Raw genomic sequence first — 23,879 nt, 5'->3', positions numbered from 1 at the left:
ATCAAGCAAATGCTTATTTTTGTGATCTGGTAAAAAGCCTACGAATCATGAATTGCTTTAAAACTGGAGAGTGGGGTGTACACTGAGTACGTGAGGTACTTGTAAAGTATAATAAAACGGGTGGCTTATGTGTATGTAAAGTGGTATTTCCTATTTATAGGAAATGTTTACAGCAAAAGAATAGCGAGAGGGATCAAACTAACGAAGGCCAATACATTTCTATTTTTCCATTCTCTTTTTAATTCTTCACTAATGTCAACAAGCTTGTGTTTTTTTGCAGCCACGTAGAGCTGAATTGTTGAACTGGTTTTCTGAGTGGTTCCTAGACCAGTAGCATCACCTAGGAACATAACAGAAATGCAGTCTTTTGTATACCACTCCACACCTACTGAAACAAATTCTGGGGTGAGGCCCAGCAATGTTTTAACAAGGCTTCCAGGTGATTCCGATGCACACTCAAGTTGGAGAACCACTGGAGCAGAACTTGGCCTTCATTCAGCCCCTGCATAATTTTTACCAGTCTCTTCTGTAAAAAGATGATTTGAGCGGCCTCCTGGAATAATAGGCCCTGATAGGTTTTTCTTCCAGTTTAAAAAAAAAGTTTTTTTAATGCTGTAATTGCATTAATACTAATATGCTTGACATACGGATAACCTGTTTTGCTCTTTGAGGAAACAACTTCGGATGCCTTGTTGGAAAACAGAGTTGGGTTTGATATAACAGCAACCTTTTAAATTGGTGTTCTAAGTACAAATATGTCCTATCGCAAAACAAGTCTATAAGTGATAGAAATTAAATTACCTCACTAGTATTCACCCACTTTTAGCATATACATAATAGTATTACACTCTCTACATACTCTCTTCATTAAAACCACAAAAGGAAAAACTGAATGTCTCAACATACTTATTAAGAATAAAAATAGTAAAAAGCTGACCCTTTGACAAACTATAAATTTAATTCCTGCCTCTACATCAAATATATCTTGGCAGTTTTATCAGCATATTATTCACAATTGTAATAGAGAAGAAATTGTTTTAAGAATCAGTGTTCTCTTTTTTGCTATAATCTGGAGGGCTTTTTTTTAAAAAAAAAAAAAAACATGTTAACTTGGTTGCAGTTACTTTTAGAATTAACAAGCTTTTACTTGTCCTGTCCTCCCAGTGACTATAAGGACAGTCCCTCATGATCTTTGTACAGATGGAGAACTGGTTCTCAAGTTTGGCTACATATTAGAATCATTCAGGAAGCACTCCTACAGGTGATTCCAATGTACAGCTGAGGCTCAGAACCAGGGCCTCAAAAGATTTCAGCAACCAATTTCTCAACCAAAATGCTACAGTACCTTTAGAAGCATTTAACAGTTTGAACATACACGGGATCTGATCAAGCAAGGTGTCTTGCTGAATATCCTCCTCTAGTGCCAACTGCTCTGGAGTAATCTAAGTTGCCTCTGCTGTGAGACTGTCACTGCATCTTACTATCAAGATTACTAGAGTTCTCAATGAGAGAAATCATTCTTTGCAACATGGACCCGCTTTGATAACGGACTGGGTTTCTTGGGACTCGTAAGGCACTAAAAACCCTTGGGAAACATCATAAACCACCACCATTAGTGAATCTCAACCCAGGATGCACGTTAAGAACTTTCAAAAGCTACAAAAAGCTGAGGTCCTGTCCTCGATCAACTAAATCAGAATCTCTGTTGTGGAGCTCCATCACTATTTTTAAAAGCTCCTCAGGTGAGGGTTTGATAATAGAAGGCCAATTTCTTAAATCAGTAGCCTGCACTTTTCATTTTACTTAAGATTTTTGTATGACATCTTAAATTTATACTAAACTAAGACTTCTGATTTTCACCCCTAATGAAATAGAGACAGAAGCAATGAAAAGAACATTCTGAAAGTCAAGGCTTCAAGCATGGGCATATGTACTTTGAAAAATATAAATTACTAAAGCCAGGCATAAGATACCAGCTCCCATAGTAGTTGTATCTGACTGAAGGTCACATCCAGCTGCGAAGCACAAATGAACTAGTCCCGAACTAAAAGATAAGTCTTCCTCAAGTGCTCCGCTTAAAATGCTTTAAGGTTTGGTTCAAAATCCAGGGCCCCACCCCAGACCTCTTAAATGAGAATCTCCAGAGGAGCTAGAGAATCCGTACGTTTAACAAACTCCACATGATTCTTATGATCAGAGAAGTTTGGGAAACACTGCTGATGGATATAAAGAATAAATTTTGGAAATGCAATAGTTATGCCTTCATGCTTAATTAGAACCTTGTATATCTCATGATTCACTGGGATTACTTTTGTTAAACAATGATAACTGCAAAATATCTGTTTCAAAATCGTCTCTGCTCAGACTGTGTTCTTTTTTGCAGTGATAATTCCATTTGGAACCAGGACGGAAAAAAAAGAAATAGTGGTATTTCATAGTTCAGTTTTAAGTTTCTCATATAAGTCCTCTTGGTCAATCATGTGTGTGTGCCCGTTCCAGCGGTGATAGGCGAGGAGAGCAGCATTGTAGCCTGCAACAGCACTCACTTCCATGGCACTTGCTGCAACCTCCATGCCGTTGAGGTAATAAAGTCGATCGTGGAGTATGATGGAAGGGCATTTCTCTGGAGGCGTATAATGAGGGTATGCAAGCCATGACCGCTTCACAGCATAATCATAGGACACAAAGAGCTTTAAAATTTGTTCTTTAGTAAGAGGTCCTGCTGAAAAGATCTTCCAAACGTGTGACCTGTCCGCTTTTGGTTGAGGATTATTACTTTCTTCTACAGAAGACACAAACCCAATGCTGTTAATGAACAAATCTGGATTATCAGTGGTTAAGACTGTACCGAGATCAAACTCATCTAAAGCTCTAGAGGTAAAGACAGTTGAATTCAACTGCCCCTTAATTAAAGTTGTCACTAAAGGTTCGTAGTATTGATGGAATTCCTCAATTGGAGGATCAAAGTTGAGAAAAGTTATATTGGACATTTTTCGATTCAATGGAGTGGCCACCAGGACGATGTCATAGAAGGCTGAATGGGTCTCAGATCCGGTTTGGTAGACCGCTTCATACACCTTTGTGGGATTTCCTAGAGGAAATAGGGAAGCATACATTTTTTTAATGTTTCTAACATACTGTATTTTATACCTTCTAAAAATAATTCTATACCTTCTTAATAGTTTCTCTATAATTCTAAGGCATTAAACAAGTTTTATCCCTTAAGATAATTATCCCTTGGATTTGTATTACAATGAGGCCAATTTTCTACTTGGAATGGAAATAAAATCTTGTCAATAAGTACAAAATATGAAAGTTTTACTTTTGAGGATGAAATTATTTTTTAAATCCAAAGAGTCATGCTGCTGTGCTTGAGCACATTTGTGAGTATTTCTACATGACATACAACACCTCCAATTTAAAATTCCATCATTTGGGACTTCCCTGGCCGTCCAGTGCAGGGGGTGCAGGTTCGATCCCTGGTCGGGAAACTAAAATTCCGTTCCATCATTTGGAAGTGAGTGAGAGATGGAGAAAGAGGTTTTTCTCCCCAAGCAGTTATTTTCTGCAGGGAAAATTAGGAACAGTAAAATAGAAGTTCAAGTTTACCTGTCTGCTTGGTCCTTGTTTTCTCCTCTATGGACATTACTGAGCCAGATATAAGATTGCTTTTGGAAGCCTGAAGGAGCCGTGAGCAAACAAGTTTATTGCCACCTTTTACTGCCCAAAGGCCAGGATCAGTACAGGACATTGACACTGCCCCTGTCAGCGGTAGGAAGAAAATGTGTTTTAATTCTGACTCTGTAAGAGGCCCTCTACCCACTCTCCCTTCCCAATTAGCTAAGCCCTGCTCCAAATGTCTTTAGACATTGCCAAGTGGCTCTGGGAGCAAAATCTCCCCCAGATGAGAAGCATTCAACTAATAAAAGCTAAAGACTCTGTTCCCATAGAAATGCACATTTACATATACACAATTTTGCCAACATTTTTATTGTGTCTGAGGTTTCACAAGGAAAGGCAGTCTTCTCCAAAACATGGCCTAAAGTAAGGAGCCACCATAGCATCAGGTAAACCACTCTGTAAACTAATGTCCATAACTATTCCAAGCCCTGACTTACCTACAAAGCCATTGATGTTCATGGTTTGACCATAATTGACCCTCATGACAGGAGTAATAATTTCATCGAGGAACTTCTCAGAAAAGCCTGCTTTCTGCAAGGTTTCAAGAAGTGATCGGTTAAATAATCCAAGGTAGTCGTCCCCTCCTAGGGAATGTAGTAACTTTTCTACGCTACTGAAGGCATAGTCATGAGATTGGTAGCGGTAGATCCTTTTGAACAGAAAAGAAATGGCCATTAAACACCAAACAAGACAGGGGGAAGGGTACACATAAAAAAGGAAAATAGCATTCTAAGACTCAAAGTGACTTTCATGTGTCCTTCTGATGAGTCCCTACCTATCCTGTGAGATGCACCTCAGTCACCATCTGCCCCAGGTATCCCAGAGGTTCTTGGCCTCCCTCTCCCTCCGCCTCCTCTGGGGGAAGTCCACTGTCCTTTATATACACTCTTCTGCATTAATATGGTCACTGGGAGCACCCTTCAAGAAGTACGTATGTCTTATTCATCTTATCTTGAGCACACTTAGACATGTCTGAAGTTAAACTTTACCTTTCCACTAGACTTGATCCTCTCTCCTCCCACAACCAAAAATAACAAGTTACTCCCAACATCCTACATGTCATTCTCGGTTCATTTAGTTTCAAATTTAAACATTTCACTTCTCCTCTCTGCTTCTCCCACCTAAGAAGGAAACCTTATCAATCTTTCTAACATCTCTTCTGTTACTTCATTCTCATCTCCCTGATCTTAAGTGAGGATTTATATTCAAACTACTAAAATGAATAACTGATCTACCTGCCTCTAGTTTCTCTTCTTTAAAACATTTATGAATCTCCCAGATGTCCTAAAATACCCTTATTTTGTCATCCATCCACTTACTCAAAAAACATCTTGCGTATTACTGTTACTTACTAAAGTTCTGACATTAAAAAAAAAAAATCATGGATTTTTAGAGCCAAACTCATCAAGTCTAACTAACTCCTTTGCTCAATTGCAGATAAAGAAGCAAAGTAGAAGTTAAAGAACTTGTCTAAAAGTCACATGGCAAGTAGAAGGCTCAAGAACCACTATCCCCCTCTGCCTTCAACCACACACACACACACACACACACACACAATCTTCCACTTGAATACAGCTGCCCCATTCATTCACTGCTCTCAAATATGCTCTGGGTATTGCTCCCAAACACTGCACTGCCTCTTCCCTCCATCTGGAATACACTTCCCATCCCTAATCATACAACAACTAGCTACACTTTCCTTCAGAGCCTGAATCCCAAACCCTCTGCAAAGTCTTACCCAACTTCCCAGTCCACAGTGATGTCATCACCTCCAAAAGTCCCATAAAACTTAGCACTCATGCTCAGCACTTAGATACTACTTCGAATTATTTAATTTTTAGGAACTATCACCTGACATTCTCTGCACTTTAGAGACTTGAAAAAATGTTCACATAAATTAGTTCATGCAATAATTCAATACATATTTTTTCAGGGTGCAAGTGATACAAAAATGAGGAAGACATGGTTTCTTTCTCTCAAGGAACTTACAGTTAGGAACAGGTACTCAGGAATATGCACAGATAAGTGTATGAAGCAAAGGAAGAAATAAGTGCCAAGGAAAGATCTCTACCAGTGATCATAGAAGAGTTTTTACATCAAATTTCTTCTCTCAAAATAATCTGTAATTTTTTTAAAGAGCAGAGATAATGTCATATCCATTTCAACATTACCTACTGTCTAACGGTGTAGTATACAAAATGTTGAATATATTTTTGTGGAAAAATTCTCTGTGCCAAAACTGAGAAATTAAAATAATTCCTTCCGGCCCATACTGTTTGGCTTGTAGTCCCTAGGAAGTTGGAAAAAGATGAGAACACTGAGTTCTTCAGAAAAATAATACACTGAATACCTCATAAAATGAAGAGCAATCTTTTGTAATGGTCAGCATGACAAAATAGTAGCCAATTAAATAACTTAAGTATGATGTTATAAAAAAATGATTCCCTGCCTCCTCCCACCAGAGCCCCAACCCCACTCAAACAAGCCTCCTAAGTAAAGGCCTCATAGAGGGTGACATGAGACAATATATACCGTATAAACACTGAGCACCGTAACTGCTTTACAATACTAGCTGCATTACAGCCGTCCCCAACTTTTTCGGCAGCAGGGACCAGTGCCATGGAAGACAATTTTTCCACGGACGGGGCGGGGGTGATGGTTCAGGCGGTAATGCGAGCGATGGGGAGCGGCGGATGAAGCTTCGCTCGCTTGCCCAGCCCACCCCCACCCCCCCAACCCCGTCCCTGCTCACCTCCTGCTGTTTGGCCCGGTTCCTAACAGGTCCAAGGCCCAGGGGTTAGAGACCCCTGCATTAGAATGCCTATTTAGGGGCTTCCCTGGTGGTGCAGTGGTTGAGAATCCGCCTGCCAATGCAGGCGACAAGGGTTCCAGCCCTGGTCCGGGAAGATCCCACATGCCGCGGAGCAACTAAGTCCCTGCGCCACAACTACTGAGCCTACGCTCTAGAGCCCGCGAGCCACAACTACTGAAGCCTGCGCACCTAGAGCCTGTGCTCCGCAACAAGAGAAGCCACCGCAATGAGAAGCCTGCGCACCGCAACGAAGAGTAGCCCCCACTCGCCGCAACTAGAGAAAAGCCCGCACACAACAACGAAGACCCAACACGGCCAAAAATAAATAATAAATGAAATAAATAAATTTAAGAAAAAAAGAATGCCTATTTACTATAAAGTGAGACGTAACAAGTAGTTTCTGCTAATCAGATTGCTTACACAAACTTCTTTTCTTTTTAAACTACATTTGTATACCCCCTACCCATTTATTCACTCATTCATTCATTTAATCATTCAACAAATATTTATGGAGCATCAACTTTGAGTCAGACACTGTTCTAGGTGCTAAGGATGCAGAAGTCAGTACAACACAGAAAAAAGTCCCTGCTCTAATGGAGCTTTTGTTCTAGATGGGGAAACAGGCAATAAAATAAATAAAGAAATGCAAGCAAATTATATGACAGTTTAGAGGATGATAATTATCAAGGAGAAAAGTAAATCAAAAATAAGATTGGAGGGCTTCCCTGGTGGCACAGTGGTTAAGAATCCACCTGCCAATGCATGGGACACAGGTTCGAGCCCTGGTCTGGGAAGATCCCACATGCCACGGAGCGACTAAGCCCATGCGCCACAATTACTGAAGCCCACGTGCCTAGAGCCCGTGCGCCTCAACAAGAGACGCCACCACGATGAGAAGCCCACGCACCACAACGAAGAGTAGCCACCCCCACTCACCTCAACTAGAGACAGCCCGCGTGCAGAAACGAACACCCAATGCAGCCAAAAATAAATAAATAAAATTAAAACTAAAAAAAAAAATAGATTGGAAATGTTTGGAGCTGACAGGCTTGCAACTCTAAATAAGATGATACAAAAAAATAAGTAGTCAAGGAAAGGCCTCACTGAGAAGGTGATCCGTCAGCAAACACCCGAAGGAGGTGAGGATACAATCCTTGCAGGGACGGGAGTGGGGGGAAATATTTCAGACAGAGGTATGAGCAGTGCAAAGGCGTTATGACAGCAGCATGCCTGGTACTGCAGCTGAAGCAGAGAGATCCAGGAGAACAGGTAGAGGCACAGACAGAAAAAAGTAGGGAAGATGGGATGAAGCACTTCTACAATAATTGAGTAAGGACCTTAAAAAACCTGCCCCTAAATAAAAGCAATGAGAACACTGACAAATATTGTCAACATCAACTTTTTCAAAACTCTGGAAATAAACAAAATCCCAGGAGAATTTATTCAAGAAAAATGGCTGAATGTCTGTAAGAACAAGTGAGCCTTGTGGTATTTTAACTTCCCCTATTCCCATTCCCCTCTTGCTAGCAACAAGGTAGCCTTCAAAATCAGCAGCCTTGCAACTACAATCCCTGTGAAACCAGCAAGCTGGCAGCCACAGCAGGGGATAAAACAGGCTTGGAGCATCCCAAAATTCCCATTCCCAGAGAGCATCCCAAAATTCCCATTCCCAGAGAGCATCCCAAAATTCCCATTCCCAGAGAAGTGCCACTTTTGCCCTATCTGGCAACTCACTCAAAAGCTCCTTCCTCAGGGACTGTCCTTTTGTTTTTTTAAATACAATTTTTAAAGGATATACTCCCTTTACAGTTATTACACAATATTGGCTATATTTCCCAAGTTGCACAATACATCCTGTAGCCTATCTTACACCCAATAGTTTGTACCTCCCAGCCCCCACCCCTGTATTCCCCCCACCACTGGTAACCATTAGTTTGTTCTCTATATCTGTGAGTCTGTTTCTTTTTGTTATTTTCACTAGTTTGTTGTATTTTTTAGATTAGGGCTTGTCTTTTTTGACCTGATTCAGAGCTCGCTCTGTACAAACAGCCCATCCTGAGTGCATCTGTCAAAAACATCAGTGGCAATTTAACATCAGCTGCCTGAGGCTGTGATACCAATTGGGGCTGATAAGAGGCTTAACAAAAGATTTTTTTTTTTTTGATATTGGGGAATGAAAAACCCCAATTCATTCCTGGGGACCTAGAAGCTCATGTCCATGTACAAGGCTGTCACGTGTCCAGGAAAGACCTGAGAAGGCCCTAATCTTGTCACCTCTGGCTGACCTTGAGGCTTTGAGCAAGCCAGAAGTAAAGGCTAAAGTAGAGTTGTAAACCACCCTCCAGAGCATTGCAAACACATCCCAACACACACACTCGAGTAGCCATACATGGCAAAGAACACAGACTTCACAGAATCAGTCCCAGAAAGTCACTAAACAAACAAACAACAACAAACCTGGGGTGAGGGAAGTTCTGATTTCCAGAGCTGCCATTTAATATTATTTTAAATGTCCAGTTTTCAACAAAAATCACGAGATACTCAGAGAAACATGAAAGTATGGCCCATACATGGGGTGGGGGGGGGGAGGAAGGAGTCAACAGAAACTTTCCCAGAGAAAACTCAGACATTGGACCTACCAGACAAAGACTAGTAGGCCTCGCTACACGGCACATGGGATCTTAGTTCACCAACCAGGGATCGAACCCACGCCCCCTGCATTGGAAGCACAGAGTCTTAACCACTGGACCACCAGGAAAGTCCCATAGACAAAGACTTTAAATCAGATATTATAAATATGTTCAAAGAACTAAAGGAATCCATATCTAAAGAACTAGAGCAAGTATGAAAACAATGATTAGAACAAATAGACTGTTAATAAAGCAATTATAGAAAAAAATTTAAAATTCTGGAGTTGGAAAGTATAGTCTGAAATTAAAATTCCCTAGAGGAGGGCTTCCCTGGTGGCGTAGTGGTTGGGAGTCCGCCTGCCGATGCGGGGGATGCGGGTTCGTGCCCCGGTCCAGGAGAATCCCACGTGCCGCGGAGCGGCTAGGCCCGTGGGCCATGGCCACTGGGCCTGCGCGTCCGGAGCTGGAGCCTGTGCTCCGCAGCGGGAGGGGCCGCAGCGGTGAGAGGCCCGTGTACCGCAAAAAAAAAAAAAAAAAAAGAATTCCCTAGAGGGGCTCAACAGCAGATTTGAAACAGCAGAAGAATCAGTGAATTTAAAGATAAGGTCAGTTGAGATTATACAATCAGGGACAGAAAGAATCAAGAGTTAAGAAAATGATGATCAGAGCCTCGGAGCCTGTGAGACAACAAAAAGCATACCAAGATACACATAATGGAATCCTAGAAGGAGAGGAGAAAAAAGAAACCAACAAAAAATTTATGAAGAAATAATGGTCAAAAATTTCCCAAATTTGATGGAGGACAATAATCTATACATCCAGGAAGCTCAACAAATCCAAAAAGGATAAACTCAAAAAAATCTACACCTAAACACATAATGGTTAAACTGTGGATAAATAAAGAGAAAATCTTGAAAGCAGCAAGAGAAAAGCAACTCATCCAGCAAAAATGATCCTCGGTAAGATTAGGAGCTGACTTCTCTTCAGAAGCCATGATGTCCAGAAGATAATGGGATGACATATTGAAAATGCCGGGGGAAAAAAAGACTATCAACCAAGAGTTCTATATCCAGCAAATCTATCCTTCAAAAATAAAGAGAAATTAATATAATCCCAGGTAAACAAAAACAGATAATTTAACACTAGCAAACCTTCCCTACAAGAAATACTAAAAGTTGCCCTTCCGGCTGAGATAGCACCAGACAGAAACTCAAATCCACATGAAGAATGGGTAAAGGTAATTAAATAGGTAAATATAAAAGACAGTATAGGGGCTTCCCTGGTGGCACAGTGGTTGAGAGTCCGCCTGCCGATGCAGGGGACACGGGTTCGTGCCCCGGTCCGGGAAGATCTCACATACTGCGGAGTGGCTGGGCCCGTGAGCCATGGCCGCTGAGCCTGCACGTCCGGAGCCTGTGCTCCACAGCGGGAGAGGCCACAACAGTGGGAGGCCAGCGTACCGCAAAAAAAAAAAAAAGACAGTATAAAGATATACAGTTTACCCTTAAACAACACAGATTTGAACTGTATGGGTCCACTTATACACAAATTTTTTCTAAAAAATATACAGCTGGCATTCCATTTCCACAAATGCAGAACTCACAGATACAGAGGGCCAACTGTAAGAGATCTGAGCATCTGCAGGTTTTGGTATCTGTGGGGTGGTCCTGCACCCAATCCCCCATGCATACCAAGGGACCACTGTATATGCTTGAAATTCTTTCCCCTTATCTGACTTTTTAAAAACTGCATAAAGCAATAATTATAAAACTAATAAGCTTATAGAACATAAAGACATAATTTGTATGACAATAGCACAAAGTATGGTGAGGTAACAAAGCTATATTGGAGTAAAGCTTTTGTGTACTATTGAAATTAAGTTGGTATTAATTCAATTAACATTGTTTTAAGCAATTAACATTATTTTAAGTTAAGATAGTAACTGTAATCCCCAGGGAAACTACTAACACAATAACAAAAATATGTATTCTGAAAGAAACAGCAAGAGAATTAAAATGGTACACTCTCTAAAACAAAAGAAGGCACCACCTAGAGGATGAATAAATTCTAGAGATCTAATGCACAGCATAATGATGACAGCCAACAATACTATTTTATATACTTCCAAGTTTCTAAGAGACTAGGTCTTAAATGTTCTTGCTGCATAAAAGAAATAATAATTATGTGATATGACAGAGGTGTTTAGCTATGGTGGTAATCATAATGTAATACATATTATAAATGTATCAAATCAACATGTTGTACACCTAAACTTACACAATGTCATATGTCAATTATATCTCAATATTTTTTAAAGGCACTATGTTAACAATGAACAATACGAAAAGGAAATGAAGAAAACAATCCATTACAATAGCATCAAAAAGAATAAAATATTTAGGAGTAAGCTTAACCAAGGAGACAAAAAGACTTGTACACTGAAAACTACAAAACACTGCTGAAAGACATTAAAGACATCCTGTGTTCATGGATTGGAAGACTTGAAATTGTTAAAATGTCCATATTACCTAAAGTGATCTACACATTCAGTGCAATCCCCATCAAAATCCCAGTGACATTTTTTTTTTTTTGCAGAACTGGAAAAAATTCCTAAAATTCACATGGAATTTCAAAAGATCCCAAATAGCCAAAACAATATGAAGAAAGAAAAACAAAGCTGGAGGTCTCACACTTCCTAATTTCAAAGCATAATACAAAGCTACTGTAATCAAAACAGTTTAGTGCCAGCATAAAAACAGACATACAGATCAGTGGAACAAAACAGAGAATCCAGAAATAAATCCTCATGTATATCATCAAATGTTCATCAAAGGTGCCCAGGCTACACAATGGGGTAAAGAATAGTATCTCCAACAAATGGGGCTGGGAAACTGGATATCCACGTGCAAAAAAATGAAACTGGACCCTTACCTTAGATGATATACAAAAATTAATTCCAAATGGATTAAAGACAAAAACATAAGACCTGAAACTGTAGAACTCCTGGAAGAAAACATAGGGAGAAAGCTTCATGACATCGGATTTGGCGATGACTACCTGGATATGGCAACAAAAGCACAGGCAACGAAAGCAAAAAGATAAATGGGACTACATCAAACTTAAAAACATCTGTGCAGTGAAAGAAACAATCAACAGAGTGAACAGGCAACCTACAAAATGGGAGAAAATATTTGCAAACCATGTATCTGATAAGGGTTTAACATCTAGAATATATAAAGAACTCTTACAACTCAGCAACAACAAAAATCCAATTAAAAAATGGGCAAACAATTTAAATAGATATTTCTCCAAAGAAGACATACAAATGGCCAACAAGCATAGGAAAAGATGCTCAAGAGGGACTTCCCTGGTGGCAGAGTGGTTAGGAATCCGCCTGCCAATGCAGAGGACACGGGTTTGAGCCCTGGTCCGGGAGGATTCCACATGCCGCGGAGGAACTGCGCCCATACACCACAACTACTGAGCCTGCGCTCTAGAGCCCACAAGCCACAACTACTGAGCCCGCCTGCCACAACTACTGAAGCCCACGTGCCTAGAGCCCATGCTCCGCAACTGCAATGAGAAGCCCGCACACCGCAACAAAGAGTAGCCCCCGCTCGCCGCAACTACAGAAAAGCCCGCATGCAGCAATGAAGACCCAACACAGCCAAAAATAAATAAATAAATTTACAAAAAAAAAAAAAAAAGATGCTCAACATCACTAATCATTAGAGAAATGCAAATCAAAACCACAAAGAGATTATCATCTCACACCCATTAGGATGGCCACTATCTAAAAAACAGAAAATAACACGTGCTGGCAAGGGTGTAGAGAAATTAGAACCCTTGTGCATTGTTGAAGGGAACGTGAAATGGTGCAGCTGCTATGGAAAACAGTATGGTGTTTCCTCAAAAAATTAAAAGTAGAATTACCAAAAGATACAGCAATCTCACTTCTAGGTATATATCCAAAAAAACTGAAAGCAGGATCAAAGAGATAATTGAACACCCACGTTTACTGCAGCATTATTCACAATAGCCAAGGGGTGGAAGCAACCCAAATAGCCATCAAAAGATAAATGGGTTAAAAAAAAAAGACAGGAGTAATGGAGAAACAGAGGAACAAAAATGATATAAGACAAATAGAGGGACTCCCCCAGCAGTCCAGTGGTTAAGACTCCGCCTTCCAATGCAGGGGGCACAGGTTCAATCCCTGGTGGGGAACTAAGATCCCACATGCCATGTGGTGCAGCCAAAAAGAAAAAAGACATATAAAAAGCAAATATCAACAGTAATTAAACATAAATGGACTATACTCTCCAATCACAACACAGAGATTGGCAGACTGGATTTAAAAAATAATAATAATAATCCAACTTATCTTGTCTACAAGAAGTACACTTTAGATTCAAAGACACAAATAGGTTGTAAGTAAAAAGATGGGAAAAGATATACCATGCAAACAGTAATGAAAAGAGAGCAGGAGTGGCTACACTAATATCGGAGAAAATAGACTTAAGACAAAATTTGTTACTAGACACAAAGGAGGACATTTTATAATGATAAAAGGGTTACTCCATCAGGAAGACATAACAATTACAGACATATATGCACTTAACAACAGAGCTCCAAAACACATGAAGCAACACTGACAGAGCTGAAGGGAGAGACAGACAGTTCAACAATAACAGCCGGATACTCCAATATCCCACTTTCAACAATGGGTGAACGAGTGCGCAGAATACCAACTGTATACTAGTTCACTATGGCTGCCATTACAAAGTATCACAGGCTGGCTGGCTTAAACAACAGAAATTTATTTCCAACAGGTTTGGAGGCTCCAAGTCCAAGATCACGGTGTTGGCAGGTTTGGTTTCTTCTGAGGCCTGTCTCCTTGGCTTGCAGATGGCCACCTTCTTGCTGTGTCCTCACATGGTCTTTCCTCTGTCTGTGCACATCCCTGGTGCCTCTTCTGTGTGTTCTAATCTACTCTTCTTATAAGGACAACAGTCAAATTGGATAGGGCCCAGCCTAACGGTTTCATTTTAACTTAATTACTTCATTACAACCCTATCTGCAAATACAGCCACATTCTGAAGTACAGGAGGTTACGACTTTACCATATAAGTTTGGGGGTGGGGAGGACACACAACTCTGCCCATAACAAACAGGAAATTTAAAAATGATGAATGGGATTATCTACATCCTATCAGGTCTTCCAAGCCATGGCACAGATTTTGGCTGTAACTCTGCATGAAATAGCCACTGAAAGTTTCTCAGCAGAGGAGTAATGTGATGACTCTTAGATTTTTAGAAAACTACTTTGGCTGCTATGCTGAAAACGGATTGTGATGGCACAAGGGCAAAAGCTGGGAGATGAGTTAGGAGGTGAATTAGTTTCCTATTTCTGCAGTAACAAATTATCACAAACTCAGTGGCTTAAAACAATACAAACTTATTATCTTATGGTTCTGCATGTTAGAAATCCAAAGTCAATCTCACTGGGCTAAAGTCAAGGTGTCAGCAAGGCTGGTTCCTTCTAGAACCTCTGAGGGAAGAAACCATTTTCTTGCCTTTTTCAGTTTCCATAAGCCACCTTGGCTCATGGCCCCTCCAAGCATCACTCCAACTTCTTTCTTCCATCATCCCATCTAATACTCATTCTGATTCTCCTGCCTCCCTCTTATAAAAACTCTTGTGATTACATTGGGCCCACCTAAATAATTAAGAATTATCTCCCCTTTTCAAGATCCTTAATCTTATCTACAAAGTCCCTTTTACCACGTAAGGTAACACATTCACAGGTTCCAGGGATTAGAACGTAGACATCTTGCAGAGGGAGGCAGGCATTATTTAGCCCACCACATGAGGCTATTCCAACAATCCAGACAGGACTTCCCTGGTGGTCCAGCGGTTATCACTCTGTGCTTACAATGCTGGGGATGCAGGTTTGATCCCTGGTTGGGGAACTAAGATCCCACATGCCGCCAGACAAGAGATAATGGTGGTTTGGATCAAAGCGGTAGCAGTGATGGTGGTGAGAAGTGGTGAAATTCTGAATATATTTTAAAGACTGATAGGATTCAAGATAGACTGGATTTGGGAAATGAGAAAACGAAAAGAATAAAAAATGACTTGTTAGGTGTAACTTTTTTCCTTTGAGGAATAAAAAGGGTGTTTATAAAGCCTTTCACTATGAGTCCTATCAGTCTCAGATCAAGAAGTGTTAAGGATCTAACATATCCCCAGAAATGCACTAAGTGCTAGAGACAAGAATGAGCTTGAACCCAGCCTATAAGCCAAGCTATCTCAACGGGAAGCCATTTTGTGGACCACAGGATTCAATTCAACAAATATGTGACTGAACATCTATGACATTCTGGCTACTATGCATACTACAGAACAACACAAGTGTGTGTGTGGTGTGCACCATATAACACTTAAGAGATGTTCGAAAAGAGACATGAATGGTGACTAAAGTATTAGGAAAGGGGTGAGATAAGACATGAATTCTGGAATAAAGAATGGCATCCAACCAGAAAAACTGCATAAATAAATGCTCAGAACTGGAAATTGACTTGGCAAGTGTGGATATCAAGGGCAGCAGGATCTCCACCCAAATACCTTCAACAGCAAAGAAAAATGCATACTCCCAGGGGTGTGGGGCCTTGCCTACCACAAGCTTGAACCCTCTTTCAAGTATCATGGTTTACTACTGTTACATGGGCTTTTGCTCACACTGTGCACACTCTGAAATAGAAGCACAAAAATGACAATGTACCTCCCCAAAGCTGGTCAACAAATCTCCCAAAAATTTCTACAGATGATCACACAAGCCACTTTAAAAAGGAGCCAACCGGATCTGTCATATATATCCAAAAAAGGGAGAAAATGTGTTGAGCAAGGACTTTAGGTTTCTTACACCATTCAAAGAAAGAAAAAACTCAAGAATATTCTCCAATTACGCATTTTAATCTAGTGGTTCTCAACCCTGATTATAGGCAAGATTCACTTGAGGTGAACACACCAATGCCCAGATGCCTACTACAAACCAATGAAATAAAAATTGTCTAGGAGTAGAGCACAGCATTCTTTTTTTTTTTAATTTATTTTTTGCTGTGTTCAGTCTTCATTGCTATGCGAGGGCTTTCTCTAGTTGTGGCGAGCGGGTGCTACTCTTTATGGCAGCGCACGGGCTTCTCATTGTGGTGGCTTCTCTTGTTGTGGAGCACAGGCTCTAGGCGCGCAGGCTTCAGTAGTTGCAGCACACGGGCTCAGCAGTTGCGGCACACAGGCCCTAGAGCGTGCGGGCTTCAGCATTTGCGGTGCACGGGCTCAGTAGTTGTGGCCCGCGGGCTCTAGAGCGCAGGCTCAGTGGTTGTGGCGCACGGGCTTAGTTGCTCCGCAGCATGTGGGATCTTCCCGGACCAGGGACTGAACCTGTGTCCCCTGCATTGGCAGATTCTTAACCACTCTGCCACCAGGGAAGTCCCACATCATTCTTATTTTTAAAACTGTGCCACTAGGGAAGTCCCACATCATTCTTATTTTTAAAACATCTCCATGTTGGGAATTCCCTGGTGGTCCAGTGGTTAGGACTCCGCACTTCCACTGACGGGGGCCAGGTTGCATCCCTAGTTGGGAATTAAGATCCTGCAAGCTACGCAGCATGGCCAAAGAAAAAAAAGATCCCCATGTGAATATAATGTACAGCCAGGATTAATAACTACTACTTTACTGAAATGTTGGGGATTTCACTGTTCCAGAGTCCTCTTTGGCAACCTCTGTGGCTCCCAATCCTGGTTTTTGTAACATGAGTGATATTACAAATATTTAATAACTGGTACAACATTAAACAGAAAGTAGACTGACTACAGCACTGGAACTGAGTCAAGACTCCCTGCTGGAGCAGTGGAGGAGACTCCCAGGGAAGAGAAAACATGCAGCTAGTAGCTATTTCACAAGTCCAGCAGTATTTCACTACTTTAGCAACTGGCACATGCTGGCTCAATACCTGCCCTTTCTCCAACTGTCTCATAGGGTATGACAAAATTATCAAAATAAGATCTGCATGTTCTTGGTTTATTGAAATAAACAGTAATGTATGATGGATGGCCCTTTAAACAACACAAAGGTCAGTGCTCTATAATCAAGTATCAAAGATACACTGGAGGGGGGCAGTAATTCCATGAAGTTTGGGAATTGTTTTCTAAAATCAAAAATAGTATAATCTACAGGGAACTATATTCAATATCCTGTGATAAACCATAACGGAAAAGAATATGAAAAAGAATGTATATATATGTATAACTGAATCACTTCACTGTACAGCAGAAATTAACACATTGTAAATCAACTATACTTCAATAAAATAAACTTTTTAAAAATAGTATAACTTATGTATCCCCTCACTGGGTCTTTTTCACAGTTCTGTAATATCCTTAATTCACTTGAAAAGTGATTTCTTAATTTCTCAAAGGGCAATTCTCTACATGTCAAGAAAACTGATACACACAGGCAAGGCTGTATCTGATGCCATATGAACTTGATTTTCCTGCTGAGGATGCAGCAACATGCCCCCTTTCTTTAAAAAGTGACTGGCTGTAGGGCTTCCCTGGTGGTGCAGTGGTTGAGAGTCCGCCTGCCGATGCAGGGGACATGGGTTCGTGCCCCGGTCCAGGAAGATCCCACATGCCGCGGAGCGGCTGGGCCCGTGAGCCATGGCCGCTGAGCCTGCGCGTCCGGAGCCTGTGCTCCACAACAGGAGAGGCCACAACAGTGAGAGGCCCGCGTACCACAAAAAAAAAAAAAAAAGTGACTGGCTGTAATGCAGGGGACAAGGGTTCAATCCCTGGTCCGGGAAGATCCCACATGCTGCGGAACAACTAAACCCATGCACCACAACTACTGAGCCTGCGCTCTACGGCCCGCAGGCCGCAACTACTGAACCTGCATGCTGCAACTACTGAAGCCCGTGCGCCTAGAACCTGTGCTCTGCAACAAGAGAAGCCACCACAATGAGAAAACCACGCACTGCAAGGAAGAGTAGCCCCCGCTCACCGCAACTAGAGAAAGCCCACACGCAGCAACGAAGACCCAACACAGCCAAAAAATAAAAAATTTTTTAAAAAAAGTGACTGGCTGTCTCTATACAAGTTCTATATATTTTCCTAGTAAACCGCTTGTCTCTCTACTAGAATATGTATTCTTTGAGGGCAGGGACATGTTCTGGGTTCTACATCTTTAGGACCTAGAATACTGCCTGGCACATAATAAGTACTCAATATTTGGTGAATGAACAAAGGAATGAATGACTACTTTAAAACAACCTGCACTATAGCTGAACTTAACGTACCCGCTGGAAAGGAGTTCAAGAAATTGACCTCAGAATGATGTTTAGAAAGAAAGAAATCCCTAACTACTAAAAGTTACAGAAACTAGAGTACATTTATCCTATTCACCTCTTACATCTGTGCTGGGCAATACCTGGTCATATGACATGTAATTTTACCTTTTTTTTTTTTGACAGATTTAATTTAATTTTTTTTTTTTTTGGCTGCATTGCGTCTTCGTTGCTGCATGCAGGCTCTCTCTAGTTGTGGCGAGTGGGGGCTACTCTTTATTGCAGTGCGGAGGCTTCTCCTTGCAATGGCTTCTCTTGTTGCGGGGCGTGGGCTCTAGGCACATGGGCTTCAGCAGTTGCAGCACACAGGCTCAGTAGTTGTGGCACGCAGGCCCTAGAGAACGTGGGTTTTGGTAGTTGCAGTGCACAGGCTCTAGGGCACATGGGCTCAGTAGTACTGGCTCACAGGCTCTAGAGCACAGGCTCAGCAGTTGTGGCACACAGGCTTAGTTGCTCCGCAGCATGTGGGATCTTCCCCGACCAGGGATCGATCCTGGGTCCCCTGCATTGGCAGGAGGATTCTCATCCACTGCACCACCAGGGGAAGTCCCTAATTTTACCTTTTTAACAATTATTTTATTCCGTTGGCACAGGCACAGTAATGAAACATTATTAGCATTTACAAGCTGAGTTTCTCCAGGACCTAAAACTGTAAACCGGCATAAAAATTAGCACATGCCAATGACCTTAAAAAAAAAAAATAGGTTGTATCTTTCAAAGGTAGACTGGTTACCTTATGTTATTTTTCCTACTTCCCAAAGCAATGCATATTCATACACAAAGAAATTTTTGAAAAGACAGAAAAACATAGAGAAGGAAAAGAGGCACCTGTATTCTCACTACACAAGACAGTGTGGGAATTTAATATCCTAATTTAAATTCCTGGGTCTCAGAACTGATATTTCAGGCTGCTGGCTCACTGAAACATCACGTCACAGTTAAATAAAGCTCATTTACGTTTTCTGATCCTTTCTACAAGCTCTTGTACACATCAGCTCATTCATCTATACACAACACTAAAACAGTTCCGAGACTAAGAGAGAGGACTCTGGAGCCTGACTGCCTGGGTAAGAACTCCAGCTCCACCAGTTACTAGGCGGGTGGACTTGCACACTTGAAACCTCTCTAAGCTTCCACCTTTCACACCTGTGAAAAGAAGCTAATAACAGTACTTACCTCACAGAGCTGTCACGAGACTTCAAGGAGTTAATATTTGTAGAGCATTTTAAAGTGTCTGGTAACATTAAATAAGCATTTGCAAAATATGTTTTCAGAAGCAAAAATAAACTACCCTTTCAGCTTCGAAGTGGATAAATGGTCTGCGTATTGTATACAAAACATTTTGCCTAACGATCTTAAAAACAGGCTGCAGTTAGGTAGAGAACTGTTCCAAGAAACTATAATTCCTACAGATCATCTAATAAGTCTTAGGTTAAATGGAAGAGAAGAAATTACCTCATAAACTTGTCTAATATATCCTCTACCCACATGTGCATTCGGAGGGACTGAAATCCATAGTGCCAAATTAGTTTAATCATGTTTATTATAAACCAGCTGCTCTCCTCATATACCAGAGTCTCTCCGTTATACACCCCCACTAGGCCACTAGGGCTCTGAACAGCAGAGAGACCTGTAAAAACAAAAAAAGGTAGCTAAGTCAGTGGTTTCTGTACTGCTCAAATGAGAGAAGATAATCTGAAGCTACCGGGGACGTTCTGAAGTGAGTGAATCCGGGCTTCCCCCAGTTCTCAGGAGACATGTTAAAGGAGCTCTATCTTTAGAACAGTGGGTGATACACTAGACACCACATTTTCCAAAAGCGGATTCCCTGAAAGATGGGTTGGATGATCATGCAGATACATCAAAATGAGACTGGCTATAGTTAGTCTAAAAAGACTAAAAAGTCAAAAGAAAAAAACCAAAGGATGAGCTGAATTCAACTTAAAAACAGAAATGTCAGACATGACTCTTGGCAGCATAAATGGCTCCTGGCATACACTCGCCCTCACGGAGGAAAGAGGCCCAGGAGGCATCCACCGGAGATGTGGCAAGCAGCTAAGGAAAAGAAGTCAGCCCCATTCCTGTGCAAATCCTATTTTGCATAACTGGATAGTTCTGATAACTGGAAGAAGGCCAAAATTACACAATATTCCCTGAGGAAATAGCCTGCAGAGGCTGGCCACGCTTCCCCCATACCTGTCCAGTGCCTCTGCTGGTAGGCAAGCAGTCCGATGTCCCAAGTTCTAGGCACATGTTTGCACCTACAGCTGTGTGAGTGACCTTAAGCCAGACACCTCAAGTCTCTGGGCCTCATTTCCCCAGCTGTAAAATGAGCACGCTAGGGTTTCTGCTAACTCCAACCATTCTTTGATTCTTTAACACGAACCCAGAGGTTTGAGAAGCCACGGCAGCAACCATCCCCACCCTGTGCCCCATGGCTGTAATTCCAGATAACTGAAGATACAGATAACTAGTGTCCCATTACAGCAGAGCAGCTCCTAAGGCAGCACCAACTGCTAGCAGGAAAGTGAGGAAAGCAGTTTTACCAGCTTCACTGTAAAAGATGATTAACAAGGCAGGAAAGTTTCAGTTCCCTATCTGACAACAATATCCATGCATATTGAAGTCTGCTTGTCTGACCAAATTACATACCCAGGTCCTTGACAAAACGCTTCATGTGCAGATTTAAAGGATGGATGACGGAACCTCCTGACTCATATTCTTGCCCTTGCATGGTCACGGTGGCCAGACGGCCCCCCACCTCTCCTTTTTCAAACACGTCAATCTTCACATCGTTCCCAAATTTCTGCCGCAGATAATAGGCTGCTGAAGTGCCACCAATGCCAGCTCCAATAATCGCTATGGGGGAAAAAGAAGGAACAAGTTTTTTTCCCTCTTACCAGCTTTGTAGGTTTGCTTTGTTTTTGAAAGGCCGTAAATCAACAACAGACGTTGCTTAAGCCTGTGATCAACAATTTAGGGAAGCCTGGGGAGGGGGAGGCAAGTGACAGCTGCAGTGAAGATAGAATTATGAATCTGGCCAGACACTGCCCCCAGACAAAAGTGGTAGTTACACTTTTCTTTTTTTTTTTGCCAGATGGCCCAAGATTCTCACAGTTCGTTGCGGAAGAACCAAGTGGACCGCCGCACACCCTTCTTTGTGCCCAATGCAAAGGAACAGAGGAGGCGGGGCCTTTCCAGGACGCATTTCAAATAAAGTGGCCGCCATTTTTGCCTTGATTTGTTCCGTCTCGTTAATGTAAACAGGTTAATGATTCCAAAGGACACGGCTTAAAGGAGAATAAAAAAAAACAAAACAAAACATAATAAACAGGGGGAAACAACCAAAACGACTCAAACTAAAAGAGTGACTGTTTCGGCTGTGTAGTCGTCCTAGACAGAGAACTTGTGCAAGCCAGGGTACTGTGCCAGCCGGCCGACTTCAGCAAAGCGGACGGGGGAAGGGCGCCCCAGCCCATCACTGGAAGCAGACGCGGCCAGCGCGGTCAGCTTATCTGCGCTGCTTGGTGTGCTGTGCCCGCATGCGCCTCTCATCTGCAGAGCGGAATTGGCCCGTCGCTCCCGGACCAGCCAGAAGACCGATTTCCCAACAAGTGCAGCAAGGGAAGGCCGCGGGAGGGGCCTCAGCCTCCCCGGAGCCCAAGGCCTCCGACTCAGGGGCTGCAGGGAGGCCTGGCGCCCGCCCGCCAGCCCGGGTCGCCCCCCTCCACGGCCCATTGCTCAAGTGGGCAAGTCTCCACGCCCGGGAAAGAGCGGTCCCTGGGGCACGTAAAGCAGTCCCAAGGTGCGAACCGGGGAGAGCTCCACTTGCGCAAGCAGCTCGTTCTGCGCGGCCCGGCGGGAGTCGCGGGTGCCCGGCCTGGAGCATCAGGCAGCGGCCGCCCGGCGTGGGGCGCGCTCCCACCGCCCCCGCCGCGCGCCGCCTCCTTCTCGCCTACCGATATTCTCCGGCGGGGCCCGTGGCTCGGCGCTCCCAGGGAACCCCCAGCTGCACAGCAGCAACAACCCCAGCCACGGCCCCACGGTCGAGCAAGCGAGCCGCCCACCGGTACCCTCCATGGCTCTCGAAGCGTTGTTGTCGGACTGGAAAGCCCAGCTGTCCGCCCGCATTTGAGTCTGCGCTCTCTGCCCGCCCCGCCCCCTGGCTGGCCTCGCCCCTCCAAGCCCCGCCCAGGTCCACCCCCAACCTATCCCGCTCTGCTGCACAGGCCCTTGACACCCCACGGCCGCCCTTGACACCCCAGGGCCACCCTTCCCTCCAAGAGCTGCCAATCCGGTTCTCTCGGTCCCCTAAGCCCGCCCTGACCCTCCGAAGCCCACGCTGCTTCAGGGAGAGACCAAAGGCTCCAGAGGAGGCTCACCCCAGCTTTTAATTTCTTCAGTCGTGCCTTCTTCTGTCCCTTCAGTCGCTCTCGCTCAAACAATGCACACAGCTAATCGCTGCCAGAAACAGACCAGGGGTGCAACAAACACTTTACTGAGTGATCACTATGTTCGGGACTGTTGCGTACAGGATGAATGGGTAAACGGTACTAGGTAGAAGGAAAAATGGGGGAGATCAGGGATGGGATGGTCCAAAGTGAAGGGAGTGGAAAAATAGTGACAAACATGAATGAAAGTAGTGTACTCACCTCATATGCTGGAACATTATGCAAGCATTAAAAAGATTTGTAACATCAGTGTCTATTGTCCTAGTATTGTTAGGTGAGAAAATCTGCTGACTGAGTGATAGGTATTATATGATCTCATTTCTGTAATTAAAATACCCGCCCCCACCCAGTCAAAAAAAAAGGAAAAGAAAAAACTAGTACATGAACATGAAGAACAGTATGGATGGAAGGAAAACAAGTTGGATAAAAAGAAAGGTCTCTGTGGATAAGAGAGTCTTATCCCCTGTGGATAAGACTCCGAGCTCCCAATGCAGGGGTCCTGGGTTCGATCCCTGGTCAGGGAACTAGATCCCACATGCATGCCACAACTAAGACCCGGAGCAACCAAATAAATAAATAAATAAAATTATGGTTTAAAAAAAGGATAAGCTTGGAGAAAGGAAGCAGAAGATCCACTACAAAAAAGGACTCATTTATTGGACAAATATTTATTGAGTTCCTTCCAAGTGGCATGCAGTGTTCCAGGAACTTGAGAAAAATCAGTAGAAAATATTGATTTTTTTAAAATATTGATTCTAATGACACAGACATTCTAGTGGAGGGAGACAGATGACAATTAGAGTAAACAAGTAAATGATGTAGGGTGGGGAAAGAGGAAAGGGGAATGGCTTGCAATTTTAAATAGGATGGTCAGATCAAGCCTCATTGAGCAGGATGGCATT

At 42.6% G+C, this 23,879-nt stretch overlaps 1 protein-coding gene across 1 annotated transcript; it reads right to left on the bottom strand.

Annotated features, from left to right (window-relative positions):
- Positions 1 to 131: 131 nt before the first annotated feature.
- On the bottom strand, positions 132 to 22,657 carry PCYOX1 (prenylcysteine oxidase 1; the record flags this gene model as incomplete). Its single annotated transcript, XM_082672425.1, has 6 exons — positions 132 to 3,091; positions 3,610 to 3,762; positions 4,119 to 4,330; positions 19,982 to 20,156; positions 21,179 to 21,385; positions 22,486 to 22,657. 6 exons carry the CDS (start codon positions 22,655 to 22,657, stop codon positions 2,433 to 2,435), a joined length of 1,578 nt encoding a protein of 525 aa, XP_082528551.1. The 3' UTR covers positions 132 to 2,432.
- Between the last annotated feature and the right edge of the window lie 1,222 nt (positions 22,658 to 23,879).

Source organism: Grampus griseus (assembly GCF_964374135.1).
Source record: "Grampus griseus genome assembly, chromosome: 15".
NCBI lineage: Eukaryota > Metazoa > Chordata > Mammalia > Artiodactyla > Delphinidae > Grampus > Grampus griseus.
The sequence above is the reverse complement of the archived record's forward strand: the minus strand, read 5'-3'. Positions and strand labels throughout refer to the sequence as shown.